The sequence below is a fragment of the Nannobrachium achirus genome, assembly GCF_963921795.1.
Source record: "Nannobrachium achirus genome assembly, chromosome: 5".
NCBI classification, from domain to species: Eukaryota; Metazoa; Chordata; class Actinopteri; order Myctophiformes; family Myctophidae; genus Nannobrachium; species Nannobrachium achirus.
Window position 1 is genome coordinate 13936788 of NC_137814.1, and position 24192 is coordinate 13960979.

The following is a 24192-nucleotide window of genomic DNA, read 5'->3' on the forward strand; positions in this document are numbered from 1 at the left end:
AGGTAAACAGGTGCCGAATAAGGCTGTTTTGGCGCCAGGTGAGCGAAAACACTATATTTCCCATCAAGCCTAGCGGCCGATCTGCTCGCATGCATATCCTGATTCAGATCACGTGCACGGTGCTACGCACTATTCCCCCATTTCTCAGCTCCATAGACATTGAATGTAAACAGGAGCCATGTTATTGACTGCTGACAGTGCCAGATTCGCTCGCGGTTGGAATTTCACATCACCACGCTAACGATCTCATGTGCGCCCGTCACGCACGCCGATGTTCGCGAGCACAACGCACACGCACGCCCGCGTAAGTTGAATGCATTTAATAATGGCATCCAGTGTGTTAAACACAATAAAACCCTATATGAAAGTTGTGCCAATTGTGTGGCAGTTTCCAGAAGACTACATTAAACACTTCATTGGTTCATTGGCAAGGGTAATTGTTTATTCAATTGATGTTTTTACTGGCAAACAACTTCAAGTAACAGGAACATCATGCTTCAAATTATCACATCCTCACACATACTGTGATATTGGCTACTTTTCCCCCTCAGTAAACATGGCAGTGTGCTTTGTGTTTAAAACAAGATGAGGTCTAATAACTTCCATTGGTCTTGGTCCATTGGTCATTGTCATGTTGATGACACTGTGGGGTCATAATTATATTGACGTCCAAATAATGCGGCGTTTAGACCAGTGCCCCCACACTGGTCACAGTGGCAGGGTTTCTCTCTTGTATGAATTGTCTGCATGATTTTTAGATTGTAATATGACGTCACAAACAGGCGCCATACAGTAGGTGACGCCTGGGTGTGCACGCGCACACACAGGTGCACTGCACGTACGCAGGCACGTGGGCACACATGGACACAGCGACAGAGTAGCATATTAAAATGTTTGTCTCTCTACCCATACAGTATCTACTAGCTTTAGTGTCTTACTGTGTTTAACATTTAGTTAATTTAGTTGGTTTTTTTCATTTAGTCTTTAGCCTTTCTAATTAAAGACAATTCATTCCATGCAACATGTTAGGGCTTACAATAAGCCCTATTCACGGGCCCACTCAGCAAATTTCTCAGCAACTTCCTGGTGCTGACGTCAGCTTTGAAGGGTAAAATAACACAGAAATTGCTGGACTTAAAGCCAACAAATCATTATTTCGAACGGTAAAGTAAATTATAATGCTTTGTGCCTTTTACTATCTTGTGTTCTTGATCATGCTAGCCGTATTTTATACTTTACTATTCGGAAATTGCATTAAATTTGACTAACTCTATCATCTCTATGGGCTTGTAGCAGGGTTTTACCCTTCAAAACTTGACTTCAGCACCAGGAAGTTGCTGAGTGGGCGGGCCGTGAATAGGGCTAATAGACAGAATTTTAATTTAAAAGATGGCAACACAAGTGTGTGGCAAATGGCAACATACAAATGTAATATTTTGAGTGCATTCGTAAATATGTTAAGAGAATATCTGCAAATGTATTTAATAATGGTCATTTTCTATTTTAAACGTGAACTTACTGTCTCCATGGCAGCTGAGGGGCCCCACCCTGTAGGCGGCCTCTGAACCGGGTCTCTGGATGTCTCCCAGGACCACCGACCTGACCGGGAGGGCCTCCTTCTGGGTCAGCAGGCCCGAGTCATTAGCCCTGCAGGAGGAACCAGAACCAGTGGTGGCAAAAGTACTCAGAAAGGTTTTACTTAGTAAAAGTATCAATACTGCAATGTAGAAATACTGTTACAAGTAAAAGTCTGGGTTTATACATTTACTTGAGTAAAAAGTGCAAAAGTATTATCGAAATGTACTGTACCCTAAAGCCCGTATCAGAGTGTACGGTGGAGAGCTATCCACCGGTGGAAAGCTTTCCACCTCAAGTCAGAAAATAAGTGCAGGACATCATAGTACGCCACGGTGGAGTCCTATTCACCGTGACTGACTAGTCTAGATTGACCAATCAGTGAACGAGGTGTAGAGCCTGTCTGTCTGATAGTAAAAACAGAGAGATGCGTTGGAACTCGCGGTGGAAAGCTCTCCACCGCGAGGAATGATGTAACGTTGATGTAATGATGTAATGTCGGCTTAAGGCCGACATCATAGTCGCCTGGGCGGTGGAAGGCTTTACACCGCGGTGTAGTCTTTTCGAGTCTTTTTGAGTCATGAAACTACAACGTTACATCATTCCTCGCGGTGGAGAGCTTTCCACCGCGAGTTCCAACGCATCTCTCTGTTTTTACTATCAGACAGACAGGCTCTACACCTCGTTCACTGATTGGTCAATCTAGACTAGTCAGTCACGGTTAATAGGACTCCACCGTGGCGTACTATGATGTCCTGCACTTATTTTCTGACTTGAGGTGGAGAGCTTTCCACCGGTGGATAGCTCTCCACTGTACACTCTGATACGGGCTTAAGGCCCCCGACTATAGAGAGTTGGCCAGGCTGTTTTCATAAGGAGACGATATATAGGGAATATAGTAGGGTAGATCAGAGGCTCCCAGAGCACCCGAACGACGTCTAGTTATGATTTCTTCTTGTTGCCGTGGTCAACTAATGTCCCATGGGGTTAATTTGTTATGATTTTTTGCACCTACCCATTCACTTACTATACAGAAAAAAAGACCCCCCACAAAAAGTTCTGTAATTTAAAGGTCACATTTGATCGGCATATTTGTCCAGTAGAATTGTCTTTTGCCAAGACATTGAACCATGTTATCTAATTTTAAGGCATTCCAAATGAGAAAGTTAAATGAATACATATATACACATAAAATGATCCCATTCATGAAGTTCATTCTAGGGTAAGATAGGAGATTTTACCACACACCCGCTTTGTAAAAACAGAGGTGAAAGTAGGCCGCCACAGTTCGGTACCACTAAAGAATTCATGGGGGGGACAGCAGCAGCCTGCCAAAAGCCACGTATAATGGCCACATCTTGTAAATTCTTCTAAAAAATAGCATCTAAAATTGTTCCACGCTTGAGGGAGGACCCCCGCAGCAATATTGCCTTTCCAAAACTCTTTACTTTCTGGCAACTTGTATTATTCTGCAACTTCTGCTGAAGTCTGACTGTGCATTTAAATCACGTTTGAAAACTCACTTGTACTCCTTGCTGTTAAAAAATCTAGACTGAGAGTTGGTGTTTCCACTAGGCCAGGGGTATTCAACTAGATTAGGCAGGGGGCGACAGTTGTAAAATGACTTCAAGTCAGGGGCCACGAGACTGTTACAACAAAAATGAACAAATGTTCACTGTTTGTTGTGTGCTATAGGTCTGATGACACAACATGTCCATGTTGTGTCCATTATATGCATTTATGCATTTTGATGCATGCATATAGGATAATGATAGTGGCAGTCCTTTATAGTGCACAGGCTTTGATTTTGATATTAAGAAAATAGGAAGTAGATATTTCAGTATGTTCTATGCACATATCCCTGGCTTGGACGCATCTTTGTGAGAAAAATATTGGAGACAGACTTGCAAGTTGAAGTGTTTACATGTTCGTATGAATGCAGAGGCTTTTATGATGTGTTTCATGAACCATTAGTGGAGAGCCCTACCATCTTTCAGACCAGACCGGATCTGCTGAAAGGATGAAAGAAGGATGGAAGATGGACAGTGCACTGCAGGTGGAGAATTATTTCTTTGATGTAATGGACAACATCCTCTCAAAATTCAGAAATAGCTGCTATAAATGGAGATGGCATGTGATGAACGGGCTGCACTCAAAACTCATCTGCTGCTACTGTACCTACCTACATGAAGAAGAACAATTTGAAAGTATTTTGAAAGTACTGAGATGTACAGAAGTAGTAAAAGTAGACAACATATCTGTGTTTTGTTTCTTTGTACAATGAAAAAGGTCTTTATACTGTACTATTGATACTTATTGTACTTTTACTTTTGATACATACTGTAAATAGATTTTAACACCAGATACCTTATGTGAACTGCAACACTTTGACCCATGTTATTTTCTTATGGAAGATTTTGACTTTTACAATAGTGAAATATCTGTACTTTTGCTCAAGTAATGCCTTTCAAATAAGCTCCCCAGGAGCCGGATTTGGCCCACGGGCCGCCAGTTGAATATCACTGCACTAGGCAATAGTGTGACTATATGTTGTCCTGTTTGTTGTATTTTTCTCTTGGTATTTTAGTATATTTTTGTTACTGAGTGTACAGCACTTTGGTTCAATAATGTTGTTTTAAATGTGCTCTATAAATAAAGTGGATAGGATTGTGGATTTCTGTCAGTCAATAAAAAAGTAAAATGACAGACAATATGGGTCCTATTTTCGTCCGTGCCTTACCGCTTATCCCTAAACTTCTTTGTCTTTTTTACTAATTTAAAAAACAAAAACATTTTAAAATACTTCAAATAGACGATTTACAAGCTTACAACGTGTCAATGTAGATTGGCTAGTTAAACTATTTTAAAATGCTTTTTAAAATAGTTAAAAAAAAAGGCAAAGAAGTTTAGGGATAAGTAGTAAGGCAGTGGCACGGACGAATGATGTTCATTATTCCAACAATGGCTCAAACAATCTACTGTATACAACTTCCGTGGGTTCTTCTGTAACTGCGTAATAATAACTGTGTGTGCGCGTGCACATTTTCGGCCATCTCTGCTTGACAAGCTGTTCCGGCATGTAGAACGTGGAGTTCCATCGAGTTTGCTAATCTTGGTTGATCACTTTCTGTAGGCCTTGCTTTGCTTTAAGCCATGGCCATGGCACTTTTTTTTGAAAGGCCATGAAGAGCCGCCTAGCAGCTGCTACGATGCGACCCCTTTTAGATCTGCGTTAATACACAATTGCAGTGCCTGCACAACGAACCCCCAGGATGGATTGTCAGTTAAAATGCTCAAACAGAGAACCATATTGTTGCATTAACATGCGTGACAGCAACCCGCTTCTCTCCTGGAATCTCATATGTATCCATGACATCGCTAAACCTAGCGCAATGTGTTCTGCCGTGTGACTGTCGTCTCAGCCATCTCTTTCGTTTCCAAAACAAACGACTCCAGTCGCCAGTCATCAGTGATCAAATGGGCAGTCACTGTCATGTAAACTTTCATGTTCTGTGACGTCCAGATGTCCGTTGTGAAACTTGCTGCTGCAACATGATTAATTTGCTCCATAAGCACCTCTTTTGTGTTGTCATATTTTGTCAGAACTGTATGTATTACAGTCTGTATGTTGGGGACAGTGAAGCCTGCACCGTCTACAATGTTCAAACAATGTTCACGCATATCGAGTGCAACGAAGCCTGCAATGCTGTTGGTAATAGCTTGTTTCCGAGTCTCTGTGAGCGGTGATCTGAACTCCAGCTGTCTCATGTGTGCGCTTTGAGTACATTTTGATACCAAGTATTACCAACACTTTTGTACTTTTTAGTATTTCTACGTAGCAGTGTTGATACTTTTACTTAAGTGAAAATATTTGAATACTTCTTTTCCAACCACTGACAACACGTATGTACCATTGGTTGAGGTCGGCGTCACAGTTGCAGTAGTGTCCGGGGTCCAGACAGCTCCCCTGGTGGCCACAGGCACACTGACGGCTGCCTGGTGAAGCCCCGGCCCAGTAGGTCTGGAGCTTCCCCTCACCCGGGCCTCCTCGCCACCAGCTGAACGGAGAGCCCTCTGAAGCACATCACATCAAATCACATTTACCTGTATATCGTCGTTGTCGGGTGGAAACCTTGTAAGTCCAAAATCGTTTGTTTTGCATTTATCATTTTAAAAATGATTTAAACTAGTGAAAACAGCTGATCCGCAACACAACGCCTCGCACCGCGAGGCGCTGTGTGCTTGTAGATCGGCTGTTTTCACTACTTTTGTGCGACGGCCTTGTATGATGAAGCAGGGCTTTGCTTCGCGAAAAAACGTACACATTTGAAACTTGGAGATACAAGGTTTCTGCCCGACAGTGACGATATATAACGCACATTTAAAAAACAACTTTCTTTGATAGACAGCACAACAAAAACAAAAAATTGTAAAAAGAGCTAGAAAAAATCATTAACAACATATCGAATGGAAACAATGAGGTAAAAGCCAGAAGAACATTCGAATGCTTGTGAGCAGGCACGTGCACACATACTATAGACATCAAAGGGAGCTTGAGCCCATGCCCTTTTATCCGTCTGTTAAAAGTGACCTTTCCAGACCACAAATGCCGTTTTCACTATGGTGAAAGAAATGCAAATGCCCTCTTTCCATGAAGGATATAACTGAAGGCAGCATTCAAGAGAATTGCCATGTCCAAACTCTCTTGAACTTGAATGCAGCATCTTAGTTTGAAAGAATTGCCCTTTCTGTGTAGAAATCCATGCAATACGCCACTTCAGTGTGGTATCAAGCACTGAAAATAGCCGACCTCCAAACTGGATGGTAGTGTCCACACTGGACGCTACCATCCACTCCCATCCACTTCAATTGAGAACGAGATTTTGTATCTTTATCTTTGTCTTAAAACAAGGTTTTGAGCCTGAATTTAAACGATTTAATGGACTGGGGTAGATCATTATGTATCAACATTAGAGCCTGACTGATGATGCTTATCCTTACAGTATGTATCAAACAACAATTTCGAGTATCATGTGTGTTCAGGAAACCCAGAATAAATTCATCTAAAATGTTAAATTACCCGGCGTATTGAGGAGACGCGACTGCTTGCAGTGATAGGTCAGTTCCTGTTGGCAGTGCTCTGATTGGTCGATGACGGCAGCCAGCTGCTCTTCTTTTGACGAGTAGTCAAAGTGGGCGGAGTGCTGCTGACCTCCGTGAGGGGAAGGTCGTACCCTGGTCAGCTCTGTGTTGTTGTGCTGAATCACCGTCCATGTCTGGTCCTCTGGTGGGGAGGGGAGGGGGCAAAAGATGACAGCCATCAGACGAAGAGGGGAGGGTTGTGAATTAGAGGGAAACTGAATGTATTTACATTTTTGGGTGTGGATGTGGGTACATTTTGTGCGTGCGTCATCACCAGAACACTGTCACATATCTTGAATGGCTGTTATGCATAAGGGATGTACATACGCCATGATAGAATAGCGGCACTCAAAGCAAAGAGCATGCACCCTCAGTGAGAATGTACAGACATTCCTGTCCATGTTTCATCTCTGTGATAACCAAGACATCTTTAGACCATTGTCAGCTAATACACCAGCTGTTGTTGTGTCAGAGAAGTGTCTGTATTAGAGATAGCCTCCACCTCTGACCCTAGCCTAGAGGAAGCTTTCATGACCACGGTCATTAATAATAATATTTATCTTTATTGTCACATATGCTGTATGCGCGAATATTGAATACTTTATTAATCAGAAATGTAAATAGCACAAGGTACAGTCAGACATTAAGGCTAAAAGCAACCAAAAAAAAGGTCCTGGGGACTTGTTTCCACTGTGGTCCTATGAATTCAATTCATCAACATAGAATAAAAAATACTAAACACTATGCTGTTTGTACAAAGGAGAAAAAGGAAAAGGGTGGCAGAGAATGACACCTCCTTTCTGTGTGCCTGTGTGCGTGCGTGCGTGCATGCATGCGTAGTATTCTACACGTGTGCCACACAGTGTGTTACCTGTCATGTTACAGTAGACGAGCTGAGGTGTGAGGTCTCCGCTGCCGTCCACGTCGATGTAATAAAGTCCTGACGCGTTGCCTCGGTGTTTGTACGCCTCACAGGACTGCTCATATGTCGCTGAGGTCAAGAAGAAAACATCATTCTACACCGTCATGCCTTTGATGTACAGTACTGCTGCCGTCAACACTGCACACACGGTGGCTTTTGTTTATATGGTTGATGTCGGGCAGAAAACCTCTTATCTCCATATCGTCGTTGTCGGTTGGAAACCTTGTATTTCCATGACCGTTCGTTTTATATGTGTTTAAAAATGAACAAAACTAGTGAAAATAGCAGATCTACAAGCACACAACGCCTCGCACCGCGAGGCGTTGTGTGCTTGTAGATCGGCTGTTTTCACTACATTTGTGCCACAGCCTTGTATGATGAAGCAGGGCTTTACTTGGTGAAAAAAGACAGTACAAATTTGAAACTTGGAGATACGAGGTTTCGGCCCGACAGTTTAGTTTAGTTTATTTGATCAACTCATACATTTATACAAGTCGTACATCCACATAATCATTGTTACAGGTGATCAAAAGGAATAGGCTGAAGCTGAAAGCTTGTGAATGCCTATCCTACGTATTTATGAATTAAGACATTGATTAGTTATAAGAGTGTTCAGATTTTTTGCAGGCTCATCATAAAATAGAAAAAAAATGGGAAAAGAAAGGAAACAAAAATGTACGGTATATCTATACTATAATTTTGCGAATGTCTGAGTGAGTGATTGAGTGAGTGAGTGAGTGAGTGAGTGAGTGTCTGTCTGTCTGTCTGTCTGAAACGGCGTTTCTCCTCAGTGGCTGGAGCAATTGATCTGAAATCGCATCACCATTAGCATATGAACACACCTAACATAACTGTGAAGCCCGTTTGTCACTTTCACAAATCATATACTGTATATTAGCATTTTTATGGTGTATCTACTATCTATTCTGCATCTAGCATGAGGCACATCTATTCTGCATCTAGCATGAGGCAACATGTTTAACCAGCTCTCTCTCTCTGTGTGTGTGTGTGTGTGTGTGTGTGTGTGTGTGTGTGTGTGTGTGTGTGTGTGTGTGTGTGTGTGTGTGTGTGTGTGTGTGTGTGCAGGCAGGCGGGTGTGTGCGCAGGCGGGTGGGCGGGTGGGCGGGCGGGCGGGCTGGGGGGGGGGGGGGGGGGATAGCCATTAAACGAAACGGGTATTTCTTACATTGATGCTCCTACATATTATCATGCAAGCACCAGTTAAAGTTACGTTCCATCCCTCATATACTGTATGCACAGTGCACATCCCATAATTAACCCACACACTGCACATCATTTTGGAGCTCATATCTTTGAACGGGTAAGGGCTAGTGGAGTTAAAGGAAACTTGATGAAGGGAATACCCATTACATAACAATAACAATTCAATCAGAAATATGTTATAAGAGTATACAAGTTTACCTTGTAGAGAATGATAATGGAAGAAGTGACGATATTCTAACTGTTTGTGCTTTTTGTAAATTAATGCCATAATTGATCATTCTACACTAACTACAGCCTCACACGAAAGCATCAAAAGCAGAATCTCCACAAACTGAATTCTTAATCATGAAAGGTAACAGTTTTGGACATAAATATGAGGTTTCCGCCCGACAGAGACGATATTCTCAATGTATTCTTTTGATGTAACCTGAAATGGAACATTTCAGACACCAAGAATATGACAGAGGAGAACAGTGGAGACGTAAAGCGAGGTATAATCGTGGTAGAATTACGGTATATTATGTTGTTTTTATTAGAGATGTGACCGAATATTCGGCACCGAATAATTTCGGACGAATAGTGCCAAAAAACGCATTTTCGGTTTCGGTTCGGTTTGATTTTACAGCCGAATAATTATTACCGAATAGTACCGAATACCAAATACCGAATATTACCGAATACTGAATACCGAATACTACCGAATATTACCGAATAATGTATAGGATATTCAATATATACTGTATATATATATATATATATATATATATTCTTTTTTTTTTTATATAATAACCAGTAAGACTCCCTAATCGGGAGCCCATATTTGGGCATGAGCAACTTATGTCTCCATATATGGAGATATGATGACATCACACAGTCCTCAGCCGATGATGTGGCGTGATGTCATACAATACACAAACGAGCCCTACAGTATAAAGGGGCAATTCTTGCCAGGAAAGAAGCATTTCTTCGACTCAGACCTTATCGCCAGGGTTGGCTTATAGCAGCTGTCGGTAGGACCATACATGGATTCTGTTAGTGTGGATCTCCTAACAGGGCATCATCTGGGATACAATCCCTTTTATGCCCATATATGGAGATCCCTAACAGAATCCCTTTCATGCCCATATATGGAGATCCCTAACAGAATCCCTTTTATGCCCATATATGGAGATCCCTAACAGCATCCCTTTTATGCCCATATATGGAGATCACTAACAGCTAACAGAATCCCTTTTATGCCCATATATGGAGATCCCTAACAGAATCCCTTTTATGCCCATATATGGAGATCCCTAACAGAATCCCTTTTATGCCCATATATGGAGATCCCTAACAGAATCCCTTTTATGCCCATATATGGAGATCCCTAACAGAATCCCTTGTATGCCCATATATGGAGATCCCTAACAGAATCCCTTTTATGCCCATATATGGAGATCCCTAACAGAATCCCTTTTATGCCCATATATTATGGAGACATCCCTGCTCTGAGTATCTGACATCAGTGTGATGTCACCTGTTTATGCCCATATATGGAGATCCCTGCTCTGCGTATCTGGTTGCTATGGTAAACAGTTGGTTGCTAGGGTAAAAAAACATGGTTGCTATGGTAAACAGTTGGTTGCTAGGGTAAACAGTTGGTTGCTAGGGTAAAACCATGGTTGCTAAGGTGGTTGCTAACGTACACTAACAGACCAGCAACAACAGACTGTTGCCACAGCAACGTACACAAAGGTTTGTGTACACATGTGGTGTGATGTCATACTGATGCGGAGATATGAGCAGGGCAAAGGTGTGACGTGTGACGGACGGACGGTGGAGGTTTTCATAGTAAACTGCTCCCTGACGGTCGCAATAATTACATTGATATTTCTTTATGATGCAATAATTCAACTATATGGAATGTTAATATTTTGAGACATAATTTGTCTTTTATTACAAATTTACTACACAATAGTAAATAAATAATTCTACACAAAAATAAATAGGTTATATGTGCATTCAAAAGTGAGAAATAAATGTTTTATGGAACCATATGGTGATTATTATTTAAGTTAGGTTTTGCCATAATCATGTCTTTTGCCATAATCAGGTAGCTTTACAACAAAGGTACAGCAATGGTGCAAAAATTAGTAATACAAAATAAATTATATACATGTATTATTCGGCTATTCGGTATTCGGTTTTCGGACAAATGTTTCCAATATTCGGTATTCGGTTTCGGCCAAGAATTTTGCTTTCGGCACATCCCTAGTTTTTATGGTTATATCTTGTAGATCAGGGGTCTTCAACGTTTTCAGGCCGGGGACCCCCAAACTGATGGGGAGATGGAGCAGGGACCCCTTACCACCTCGTAGGGTGGGCCGTACCACTACCATTTCTAAACATACTACTTATTAACTGAGAACCAATGTCAATAATATCAGCAATCTGTCAATTGCATAGTAATCATGTATTAAAGCTATTCAAAATGGATAGAATCATGATTTATTTTATAACATTATGTAAAAAAAAATGAATGAAATCTTTTTTTTTTTTTTTTTTTTTAAAGCAATAATTTCACGGACCCCCTGCAGTACCTCCGCGGACCCCCTAGGGGTCGCGGACCCCCTGTTGAAGACCCCTGTTGTAGATTGTTGGAGCCAAAATGTCTCCGATAGGCATGCTACAGTATAGCTTCTGTTTTGGTACAGCCTATCTTGTTATAGCCTATAGTACGCTACAGCTTGTCCTTGTATAGCAGCTAGAGTATAACAATGGTCTGATCCCTGCGCTCGTTGGCAGAACTTTATACTGTATGCCATCGAGCTGAGTGATAAGTGGCATGCATATTCCTCTTGCCTCATCAATTACTGATTCATCAAGAATTCCACGACAGAAGCACCATTGTTTTTGTTTTTGTTTTTCCCATTCCCTGACTGACTGACTGACTGACTGACTGACTGACTGACGGACTGATTGACTCAATCACTCCCTCAGTGTGGCACAAAGAGTCAGTGATGTGCTGGAATCACACATTGCCTTTTTTATGCTTGCCATTAAAATGTACTTAAAGTACCAAAAGTAAAAGTAGTCATAATGCAGAATGTCCCATTTCACAAGTGTTCAAAATGTATGAAAAACCTTTTGAAAATAGTAGATCTACAAGCTCACAATGTGTCGCATCGCAACGCATTGTGAGCTTGTAGAATGGCTATTTTCAAATGGCCGAAATCCTGAAGTACGTGATTAGTGTGTTTTGTAATAATAATCAAAATCGACAAAGTAACTAGTAACTAAAGTTTTCAAATAATGGTGTAAAGCGGAGTAAAAGTACAATATTTGCCTCTGATGTCGTGGAGTAGAAGTGAAAGTTCTGAAAATTGGAAGTACTCAAGTAAAGTACAAGTACCTCAAAATTGTATTTAAGTATAGTACTTTAGTAAATGTAGGCCTACTTCACATTTACACCACTGGTTCAGAGATGCGTTGTAGCCATTCTGGGCGCTGGGGGAACTTACAGCGGTGGCAGGTGGCTCCGGTGTAGCCACTATCGGAACAGTTACAGTGAAAAGTTCTCCATGACTGAGTACACCGGCCTCCATGTTCACACCGACTCGGAGAGCACCTGGGGAGTGGGGGGTAGGGGGTGGGGGGTACAGCGCAGAAACAAACAGAAGGATCTTCATCTTTCAAAAGGTTTCATCAGATTGCAGTATTATTCACTAGCATTAACTAACATTAACCAGCTTGCCTGGCTGGCGCCCCCAGGATAACGGTGGCTTATGAGGGTGTGATTACTTTTAAACTGCAGTTTTCTTTCAGAGGTCAAGTTGCTCAGCTGAGAGGAAGTAATTCTAAACGGCGGACACAGTGCCAAATAAACAGGATGGACTCTACATCTTCTGTAAGTGAAAGTGAAACACCAAGCAGACAAGGCTCCTTCCAACACAAGAGTATTAATGACACTATATGGTGCTGACTATTATATATTATTATGACATTACTACCTGTCGTTACTTTTCCACCATTTGAGAACACTGAAGGGGAGAATGGGGATGAAGAGGGCTGCAGAGTTGGGTTGTTGGGCTTTTATTTTGAATAGTAGGCCTATGTACAAGCAAAGCGACACAAGCTACAAATTCAAGTATAAATTTGAAAATATACATTCAATTGTTAGTGAAGAACCTAGAAGACCATTTCTGTTCGTAGGTTTTAGATGAAAAGTTGAATACTGTAAGAAAAAAGAAAAAAAAATATACAGTATATATCCTATATATATGTGTGTGTGTGTGTGTGTGTGTGTGTGTGTGTGTGTGTGTGTGTGCGTGCGTGCGTGCGTGCGTGCGTGCGTGCGTGCGTGCGTGCGTGCGTGCGTGGGTGCGTGCGTGCGTGCGTGCGTGCGTGCGTGCGTGCGTGCGTGCGTGCGTGAGAGAGTCGAAACGATAATCAAAAAAGGATTTACTCTGTGGACTTCTTTGTTTTTATCCTTTTACATGCATCTTGAAGTTGAACGTGTTGCTATGAGGTCTCCAGTGACTTGTACGGAGGTGTTTTCTACGGTTTCCGCGGTAATAACATATTTGGTGGATTATTTGACAGCAACACAACAGCTGCGCTGTTTTTTTCTGTCAAGGAGGACGTGTCACAAGGTCTCTCTGAGCATCCCTTGATTGTTTTCTTGTCCAGGTTTTATATGAGGTCTGACTTTTTTTCAGGAGGCGGGGAGAAATTGGATTCTTGACAACATAATATATTTTTTGAGGAGTAGCTACTGTAGCTGAAGTGTTGGAGATTATATTACCTGACAGGTTGTGCGTGCAGAATGCACACACGTACACACACACAAACACATCCACGTATGGTATTTACCATATACATTTCACAGTTATTGCTCATTTGAGCCCGGAGCTGTGAAATAAATAACTGCCGTGAGAAATGCTGTTATGTCCTCGGCTACGTTCTTGCTGACTGCTGTCCAGTCAACCCTCCTCTCAGATTCCTCTGTTGGTTCAATTGTTCTGGCCTTTCCTGGAACAGCTTTCAGATCCTCTCGCCTCGTTGCTGGCGGCCAGAAACCTTGTATCTCCATATTTCAACTTGTTGTGTTTTGATGTAAACGAATGCCCCATACATCATGCAAGCGTGTTGCACAAAAGTAGAGAAAATAGACGATCTACAAGATGTGAGCTTGTAGGCAATTTTAAACATGTTTTAAACATATTTTTAAAAAGCAATGGTTTTGGACTTACAAGGTTTCCGCCCGACAGTGACAAATCAGTTTTTTTCCCCACCACTTCTGTTACATCCCTGCTTTGTTCCCAGCTTCTTTAATCAGCACTTGCAGGAAGACATTACTGTTAATGACACGATGCCCTTAAAGGGGAATTTCATCCATTTTCATCCTCACTAACGCTCATCATAATATGATTCTGTCTACTTGCTCCGTTGTCTCAGAGGTGGGCTGCTGTGTGGACAACTCAGAAACAGGGGCGTGACAAGGGGGGGGGGGGGGGAGTGGGACTGAGTTTCTAGGGCCCAAGGTGGAGGGGCCTTAATTATTCTATGCTTAAACTATTGAAAAATAGCAGATCTACCGGTTCACAGCGCGGCACAGAGTGCCTTGTAGATCTTCTATTTTTGAAATAGTCGTGAAAATGTCTGAACATTTTTAAGCGAACATTTGTAACTCAAATTTTGCTACTCGGGGGTTCCTGGAACTAAAAGTTTTGAGATGGGGGTCCGTGGCCAAATACATATCATTTTGGGGGTCCTTCATGTGAAAAAGTTTGTGCACCACTGACATAGAAACATCAAATCCTTAGAAGGATTTGAAATATTCAAAGACCTGCACAAGACTTCCCGATTTTTCAAAAATAGCAGATCTACAAAGAGTGCCGCGCTGTGAGCTTGTAGATCTGCTATTTTTCAATAGTCTAAATGGGTTCAACCCCCTCCCCCTATGAAGAACATTCATGGGGGGCCCGCAGTGAATCCTTGTACCCAGGGCCCAGAATGTGGTGCGACACCCCTGCTCAGAAACCTGAGTGACATCATTAGTGAGGTCCAACTATACGTAGATAAGCTTTACAGTAAAACAGGGTGAAGTGCTCCTTCAATTGTGATGACAATTATCAACATTATCAGGGATATGGGCCTGCAAAGGAAATGTAAAGAAGCCATCTCCAGGGCCACACGCCTTGTAATGATTCTAATTCAATTCCTTAACAGTTCCCTTTAACAATTCCAATATTCTGTTCCAATAGTTTAATAAAAACACAATTTCAATCATACATGCAATATTGCATTTAATATTATTGTAGTGGTTCTCAGTGTGATGTCCAGGGGCACTTTGGGGTATACTCGAGGGGGTTCGAAATGGACCCTTACGGGTATGTAACTCTGCGAGTGTACACTCTCAGAGATACTTGAAATTAAAATGTTTGAGAACCAGCTGGTATTGTAAATGTAAAGCATTATGTAACATTACATACCAGCTCTGACAGTGTGATAAACCGGTTCCGGAAAGGGTATGTGGGGCAGAGCAAATGGATTACTGTGTCACATAGGAAGACAATTAATGGGATAGTATAAGCTCTCCCATGGACCACACACAACATAACAACACATGTGGTTTGCACGCCATGCAAACACACACACACGCACGCGTGCATGCACGCGCACGCACGCACACACACACACACACACACACACACACACACACACACACACACACACACACACACACACACACACACACACACACACACACACACACACACACACACACACACACACACACACACACACACACGCGTGCAATCATCACAAACTCCATATTGTACCGGAGAGAGAGAGAGATACAGTGTATTATTTGCTCCAGTGGTTTCAATAATTTGTCTCACGCTTGTGTGCGTTGATCAAATGACACACATCTGATCACTATCTGGGACGACAACGCACCACAACTCAGAATCCTGTCCTCCACAAAAGAGAGTAGTCAGTCCAGAACCCCCCCTCCCCCCACCACCCTGTGCTTCTGTGTTGTCATACTATCTGTCTATGTGATATGGAGTCAGTAGAGTTGAAGACATCTCACTTACAGAGAAATACATTGAAGACACAGCTAGACAGACAGGCAGAGCAACAAAACTGCAAACAGAAAGACAGACCATTTACTCACTATCAACCCCGTTAGCCCCATATGTGAAGAATTCTGCTTGCAAAACCGTGCTGTCAGCAAACACTACACTACACAACACTACACGTTGTCACATGCGCATGCACGCGCACACACACACACACACACACACACACACGCATACACACACACACACACACACACACACACACACACACGCACGCACACATGCACGCACACATGCACGCACACACACGCACGGTCAAGCACATGCACACACACCTAATATTGTAGGAATACTGCTAGTGAGGTGACTTTGAAGTGAATGGTAAGTCAAAGGAATGGAGAGGAAGAAGATGCTGAGTAATATCTTTTGGGAGGTTGGGTTTTACGATGTTTGGTTTAGTCATCTATCACTGTATCCCCCATCCTACAAACACGCGTCTGTGCTGTACTGTGTGTGTGTGTGTGTGTGTGTGTGTGTGTGTGTGTGTGTGTGTGTGTGTGTGTGTGTGTGTGTGTGTGTGTGTGTGTGTGTGTGTGTGTGTGTGTGTGTTATGTCAACCTCCTAGCGATGCCAACCTGTCCTAGAACAGGTGTACAGCAGACTGCAGATAAAAATATATACCATCACCATCTGTCTGTCTGTCTGTCTGTCTGTCTGTCTGTCCCTTCCCTCTGCTTCTCTTCTCTCTCTCTCTCTCTCTCTCTCTCTCTCTCTCTCTCTCTCTCTCTCTCTCTCTCTCTCTCTCTCTCTCTCTCTCTCTCTCTCTCTCTCTCTCTCTCTCTCTCTCTCTCTCTCTCTCTCTCTCTCTCTCTCTCTCATGCTGTTCAGTGGAATGAGGTTAGGTGAGTGTCTGCAGGACATGAGCACAGGGAAAGATTAAACAGGCTTCTGCTTCCATTACAGCAAACATCTTTGGAGATTATAGATGCTCTCCTACAGCAGTCAGCACAGCCCGTAACGCAGAACAGGAGATGTGTAGTCAGTAGTCACCTATACTTCAAATATAACCTGTTCACCAGTAAGTTCACTCAGTTCTCTGAGTTTAACCCATTAATAGAGGTATGGTCATCTCTTAAAACGCACATGAACAAACACTGTAGTGAATCCTTTGTCGAATCATACCTACTGGATATTCTTCCTAAAATCAACCATAAGTTGAAATTTTTATTTCCAAAGAGCACTGAGCCAGCTTTTGCCATTTTACATTTGCAGAATCCATTTATTTACATTCCTTTGCATGCCAGCACGGGTCATCGTCATGCTTGCTAGTGCTAGGAAGTTTTTGCCAAAATTCAAGTTTTGCCACGGACATAAGGACATGAGGCCCCTACCTTCAATTAATGCGGCCCACAGGTTAATAACGGAATACTGTACAAATGGAACCAAATGGATCTGTTCCATTTGTACACTCTCAGAGTTAAGGGGGTCCTTAATAAAACATTTGAGAACCACTAGTACTTGTGAACTCCTAATATGCCATAGTGTCATGGTAAATCAGTGCCATACATATTTTGAATAAAACCTGGATACATGACATTCAGTAATTGGGTCTTGTGATCAAAATAAGAACATTATAATGGTGTGCACACAAGAAAAGCTAAAACTTTCCACGGACAAGACCACAGACACATTTGTCTGTGTACGGACATGTTGATGACCCTAGTGTGCTAAACATGTTTCACTGTGCAATATGACTCAATTAGGATGATCCATTCTGATCTTAACTATTGCAGATACAGTATTCGGATTTCAGAGTAACGTCACTGCAAGAAGGTAACTGTAAACGCAAAAGTTTGTGCAGAGTGGTGACCACAACTTGGAAATCCGACATCATCCGACCCGACTGCCAGTCTGTAGTAGGGCATTAAGATTACACAAGTCGACTCCCACCAGAGAAAGTCGAAGTCTGAAAAAAAAAAAAAAAAAAACATTTTTTCTATCATTATCTTTGACAACATTGCAGGGGGGCGACGGTGGCATTCCCACTACTCCAGTGACAGTTTTCGTCGTTGTCGGGTGAAAATCTTGTATGTCCAAAAACGTTCGTTTTGAATTCATCATTTTAAAAACGATTAGCCAATCTACAAGCACACAACGCGCCTCGCGGTGCGAGGCGTTGTGTGCTTGTAGATCTGCTGTTTTCACTACTTTTGTGCGACGGCCTTGTATGATTTGCGAAAGAACGTACAAATTTGGAGATACGAGATTTCCACCCGACAACGACAATATACTAGTGTTGTTGCTGCTCTTATACCAACCACCATCATTACTGGGGTTGGTGTGGGCCAGACAGTAGCCCCCCGTGGGCCGCAAATGGCCCGCGGGCCGCCTATTGGGGAACCCTGCCCTATAGTAGTCTGTTTGGCAAAGAGTCACATTAGACAGTCCTATTTTGTACAGAAGCCTGGGAACAACTGTTTCTGTCACCAGGATGGCTGAGTGGTTAAGGCTCAGCGTTTAAGCTGCAATGGATGTAAGTCCTCGCAGATTCAAACCCCACTCCTGGTAAACAAAATGACTTTCCAGTAGAGTATATCATCATCATCATCATCATCATCATCAGTAAAATGTCTACTTCCCGATTTCTGAAATTAAGAAGCAATAGACCATGTAGTTTCAAGCTGTAATACTAGGTAAACTGATAATTGAGAGCACTATGGAAGCAGAAAGGAGAGCATCATTTTAAAGTTTGGTGGTTATGCACTGGTATGCCCTTTAATTATGTCATTATGATCTATCATCAGTGTTTAGAAGATAGCACCAGGATGGCTGAGAGTTTAAGGTGTTGCACTCAAGGTGCAATGGACAGATCTCCTTGTGGGTTCAAATCAGACTCCTAGTATCAACATCTTACAATAGATGCAAGGACTGTCAGCAGACAGTCTGAAAAAGAGACAAATGTATACAGTATGTTCTAACTGTCAGGTCTATAATAGACAGAACAGTATGGATGCATGATGATGACACAACTACCAATACTTAGTGTGTGCCATGCTGTAGTAAACAGAAATACAGAAAGAAGATGGCTTGCACGCCTATGTGCCATGGTGTAAAAAACTATCAAGTACATATTTGTTTTGCATTGGTATGCCGTTATTGATTATGGTCCATTCTATTATCAGTTTTCTGCTCTAGCTTACACAAGGATGCAAAGGACAGGTAACACGTCCTTGGTTCGAACTCCCTTTGGTCCGAGTCCGACCACCTAAACCTAACCCTAAACCTAACCTCAGTAAAACTATGCCTAAACCCAGTGGTGTAAAGTAACTAAGTACATTTACTTAAGTACTGTACTTAAGTACAACTTTGAGGCGTTTGTACTTTACTTAAGTATTTCCAATTTCCAATACTTTTTAGTTCTACTCCACTACATCTCTGATGCAAATATTGTACTTTTACTCCACTACATTTATTTGAAAACTTTAGTTACTAGTAGTTACTTTGCAGGTATAAATTATAATATTATAAAACACACATAAACCACTTTAGCCCTATTGTATACCGTGGCTGTTTGAAAATAGCCAATCTACAAGCTCGCAACGCGTTGCATCGCGTTGTGAGCTTGAAGATCTGCTATTTTCAAACATTTTGTACTTTTACTTCTGGTACTTTCAGTACATTTTGATGCCAACACTTTCAGACTCTTACTCAAGTACATTTTGAATTCCGGACTTTTACTTGTAGCAGAGTATTTCGATAATGCAGTATTGATACTTTTACTTAAAGGGGTACTGTCACCTAAAGGGGTATTTTAAAATATGAGTTAATATTTTTAGACAGATTTTTTTATGATGTCATTGTGGGAATGCAATTGACTGTACTTAGACTACTTATTGTACTGGTCAGCTTCTGTTGGGGGGCGAGGGGCAGATTACACTGTGACATGAGTTTCAGACTATTTCAGACCATTTTCAGAGAGACCACGTGACCTACTGTATCATACTATTATAATCTTGGGGCGTGTCAGCGGGCCTTTAAGTAAAATATGTGAGTACTTTTTCCACCACTGCCGATGCTGGTGAGTAGCTAACCTGCCGACGCTGGTGAGTAGCTAACCTGCCGACGCTGGTGATTAGCTAACCTGCCGACGCTGTGAGTAGCTAACCTGCCGACGCTAGTGAGTAGCTAACCTGCCGTTGCTGGTGAGTAGCTGACCTGCCGATGCTGGTGAGTAGCTGACCTGCCGATGCTGGTGAGTAGCTAACCTGCCGATGCTGGTGAGTAGCTGACCGGCCGATGCTGGTGAGTAGCTGACCTGCCGATGCTGGTGAGTAGCTGACCTGCCGATGCTGGTGAGTAGCTAACCTGCCGATGCTGGTGAGTAGCTAACCTGCCGACACTGGTAAGTAGCTAACCTGCCGACACTGGTGAGTAGCTGACCTGACGAATGTGTTCAGACCAAAGGGAGTTCGAACCATGGGGCAGTCCCCCAATGGACATGCACATACAGATTTGCCATTTCAAGTCTTCAGACTTTACAGCTCTTTTCCTGAAAGAGTCCTGCAAATGCATTTTTTTCCTGTTTTGCCTTTCTAATTGTTACGGAGAATGGAGCGTATTTTTGTAGAAATCTGCAAATGGCAAGAAACCACTCCATTCCCATTGACAAGCAGAATCCACCTTCATGGGTAGATTTAAACTTTGAAGTCAGATAAGGTAAAAAAAAAAAAAACAGCAGATCTACAAGCTCAATGTTCTGCCAAAACACTGGAAATCTACTGTCTTGACAATGGCAGGATGTGTGAAGTTTTGAAAGGGCACACCTGTAGGTCCTTATGGGTTCAAATCCCACATGAACTACAAGTATAGGATACTAACACAAATGAAGAATTACTGGAAGCATTGCTGGACAGACATAATACACAGTCTATATATCAATCCTAACTGCAACAGCTCATTGTCGACAATATAAGCTTCTCTCTCCTCCTCTTCCCTCTCTATCTGTACGCATTAATAGCCATCAATGTTCCTCCCTGTCCTTTCTTGGTTTCCACAGGCTCGCATGGATCGTGATTACAGACCCTCCAGCTGCAGACGTAGACCCAGGGGTTCCATGGACCAGACCATTATTAGAGTTGTTATTCCATTATTGGAGTTGTTATTTGTTGCTGTGCCCTCCATCTCCCTCTCCCTCTCCCTCTCCCTCTCCCTCTCTCTCTCTCTCTCTCTCTCTCTCTCTCTCTGCAGTTTTTTCCCTTGTGGTTGTCAACAAATTAAAGAGCATGGTCTTGACAGATACTACGGAGCAATATCAACCGAGCCACCAGGGCATATTTTGTGTTATCTGGCTTCACAAACAACTCTGTATAAGTCAGCACAGGTTATTCCTGATGATGAGTGCATTGTGTATTCACACACAGACAGAAAAAGAGACAGAGAGAGGGAGAGGGGTGGTATCACAGTAGGCATGAAAGACAGATGTACAGAAGGTAAGGAGTAGAATGATAAAATAAGATCTTCTGGCACATGAGTAAAGTTTCTGCCCGCCACCATTGGATTCTCAGGCTTGGCTTTGTCGAGCGTGAATACAAATACAATTGGGGGGAGTAGTGGTGTTCAAATGAACCAGTTCTTTTTGGTGAACGAAATGAACTATGGCACTTCCCGAAGAGACCCGTTCAATCCGTTCACGGCGTTCAGCAGTTGCAAATGCGTGTTTTTTTTGTTGTTTTTTTTTTTTTTTTTTTTTGATTGGCTATCGAGATACCGTTCACCGTTCCTCTTTCCTCATTGGACTGTATTGCGTGAGCTGGAGGGCGGGCTCTCCCTCAGAGACAGGCAGCTTTCTTGATTGGACTGAAGACTGTGGGGGTCTGGAGTGGGTGGGGAGCTTTCAACTCTTTGGTGCAGAGCGAGAGTAGTGACTGTTGACTGACTGACCGACTGACTGACTGGCTGCGGACGAAAAGGGGAAAAGTAGCCTATAGTCTACCGTTAATTTTCTTTCTCGCTCCTTGACTGTGACACTCTATTCAGAAATTATCGTTCACTCGATAGGCAGAGTCTGTTTTCTGATAGAAACAGACAGAGGAGATCAGGGGGTGTCTGCTTGACTGACTGAGAACTAAAGGGGAAGGGATTATCGTTGATGCTCTGAACGAGAACAAAGTGCTCTGATGTGACGACCGGCTCAACGCTTCAACACTCCCCCCCCCCCCCCCCACACACACTCAAAAGTGGTGAACGACATGAACAAATCGAACAAACGAACGATGCTCCGGGTCACTGAAATGAACGATAGTTCCCACCACAAGGGGGAGGGTGATATTTGTAACCGCACATACTCCTGTTAGCAGGGACTGTTGGGCGGCAGGAGTAAAGCCTCTATCAGAGTCTGAGGTGAAGAGCTATCACCTCAACTTTTAGGTGATAAGCTATCACCTAAAAATGTGATGGCCATCATAGTCACGGACTCACGGTGAAGTCCTACAACCGCGCCTCTGTGCCTCTAAAACCAGGGGGCACACACTGATTGGTCTAGATCGACCAATCAGTGAACGGGGTGATGGGGAAATGCCTGAAAGTAAAAACAGAGGAGAGATGTCTATGTCCACGGTGATGGCTCTTCACCGCGGCTAATGACGCAATGGTGTAGTTTTCTGACTTTAAAAGACTACACCGCGGTGATACTACACTATGATAGGGCCATATGACAGACACGTCCTCCTGGTGGGGGCTCCTCACTGGCAGGTGAACCAGTAGGGTACAACACACAGTAGTGTGTGGGGAGGGGAGGAATTACCCGTAATTGCCGGACTATAAGCCGCGGCTTTTTTCCCATGTTTTGAACCCTGCGGCTTATACAACGGTGCGGCTTATATAAAGATTTTTACAGCTAACGGCCAGTTAGTTAGTTTTACTATGGTCTTTGACAAGGATTTATATATAGATTTGTACAGCTAACGGCCACCAGGGGCGCTCTAGCGGGAAGCAGGAAGGACACCTGCGGCTTATAGTCCAGTGCGGCTTATAAATGTAAACATTTGTTTTTTGTTCTACGGTAAATGTTTTGTAACGGCAATAGGTTTAACAGCTATAAATGCAGCTTAATAAGCGATGTTGTGATGTGATCATCTTATTCAAAGTCAAAATATACAGAGCAAACCAAAGTGTGACCTCAAATAAATCTTTCTAAGAGAGAGAATAGCTGTTCTAAGCATGTAAACACTGGACTGACCTGTCGATGATGCATTTTTTAAGAGAGAGAATAGCTGTTCTAAGCATGTAAACACTGGACGGACCTGTCGATGATGCCACACATGTCGACCTGCAGGTGGCTGTAGTTACCCAGCAGCCTCTGCTGCACCAGGGTCAGGTCCACGGAGCGGCTGTCCACAGTCAGGAGACGCATGCAGCCCTGGAACACGTTGAAGGGGTTCCTGCACTCCTGACCGCTCTCCTCCTCCTCACCAGCAGGACAGCCTGAACGGGATGGACAGCAGCACACCATGCAACACAGTGTGATACATATTGTGAAAATAGCCGCTCTGCAAGCTCACAACGCCTCGCAACGCATTGTCAATTGTTGAACTGGTCAATTGTGACCAGTTCTTATAGCCTAGTATAATTTGTTGACTACTTTTGATGCAGTAATGGTCTTTTTTATATATTTAATTTCATGTTATTTCATTTCATTTATTTTATTCTATTTAGGTACTGTATTAAAAAGGTCTTAACAGTCCTGTTTACCTTGTCACTTTACTGTCATCTGGGGACCCTTCAAAATCATGTGGGGACCCGAAACAGGTTGAGAACCACTGCACTATAGCGCTGTTGTTTTATAAACACTTAGCACAACAATTATCTGATAGCAAGTCAATTTACAATATAAGCATTTAGCAGACGCTCTTCATCCAGAGCGACGTACAGCAAGGTGACAAACACAGAGAGACGGTATAGTGCCTCAGTAATCTAGGGTCACAGCCATAAACCAAGAACCTACAGCATCAGATGTCAGATTAGCCAACCAGTTGAATAAATTGCTGATGGATGCTTTAACCTTTGTACTTGTGAAAAATCTGTGATCAATTAGGGTTTCCTGGAAGATTTAACATGCTAGTTTGATCACTTCAAATAGCCTAATCTTTAATTATTTAAATATCAAATAACCGAAAATAGGCTATCTATGACAACGCGTCGCAGCGCGACCAGATACAGCCCTGTGGACCTGCACCGCAACGGCTGCCAGAGAAGTTGTTTGAT

The 24192-nt window shown here is 42.6% G+C and overlaps 1 protein-coding gene across 1 annotated transcript in view; it reads right to left on the minus strand.

Annotated features, from left to right (window-relative positions):
- Positions 1-24192, minus strand: part of LOC308286054 (contactin-associated protein-like 4) — a gene marked incomplete at both ends in the record, with an annotated part of 156979 nt that overhangs the window by 62470 nt on the left and 70317 nt on the right. Inside the window, 6 exons of the mRNA XM_080727016.1 lie at positions 1520-1647; positions 5487-5649; positions 6656-6859; positions 7589-7708; positions 12364-12470; positions 23232-23412. Coding sequence (XP_080583142.1) covers positions 1520-1647; positions 5487-5649; positions 6656-6859; positions 7589-7708; positions 12364-12470; positions 23232-23412 — 903 coding nt within the window. The remainder of the gene's footprint in view (positions 1-1519; positions 1648-5486; positions 5650-6655; positions 6860-7588; positions 7709-12363; positions 12471-23231; positions 23413-24192) is intronic.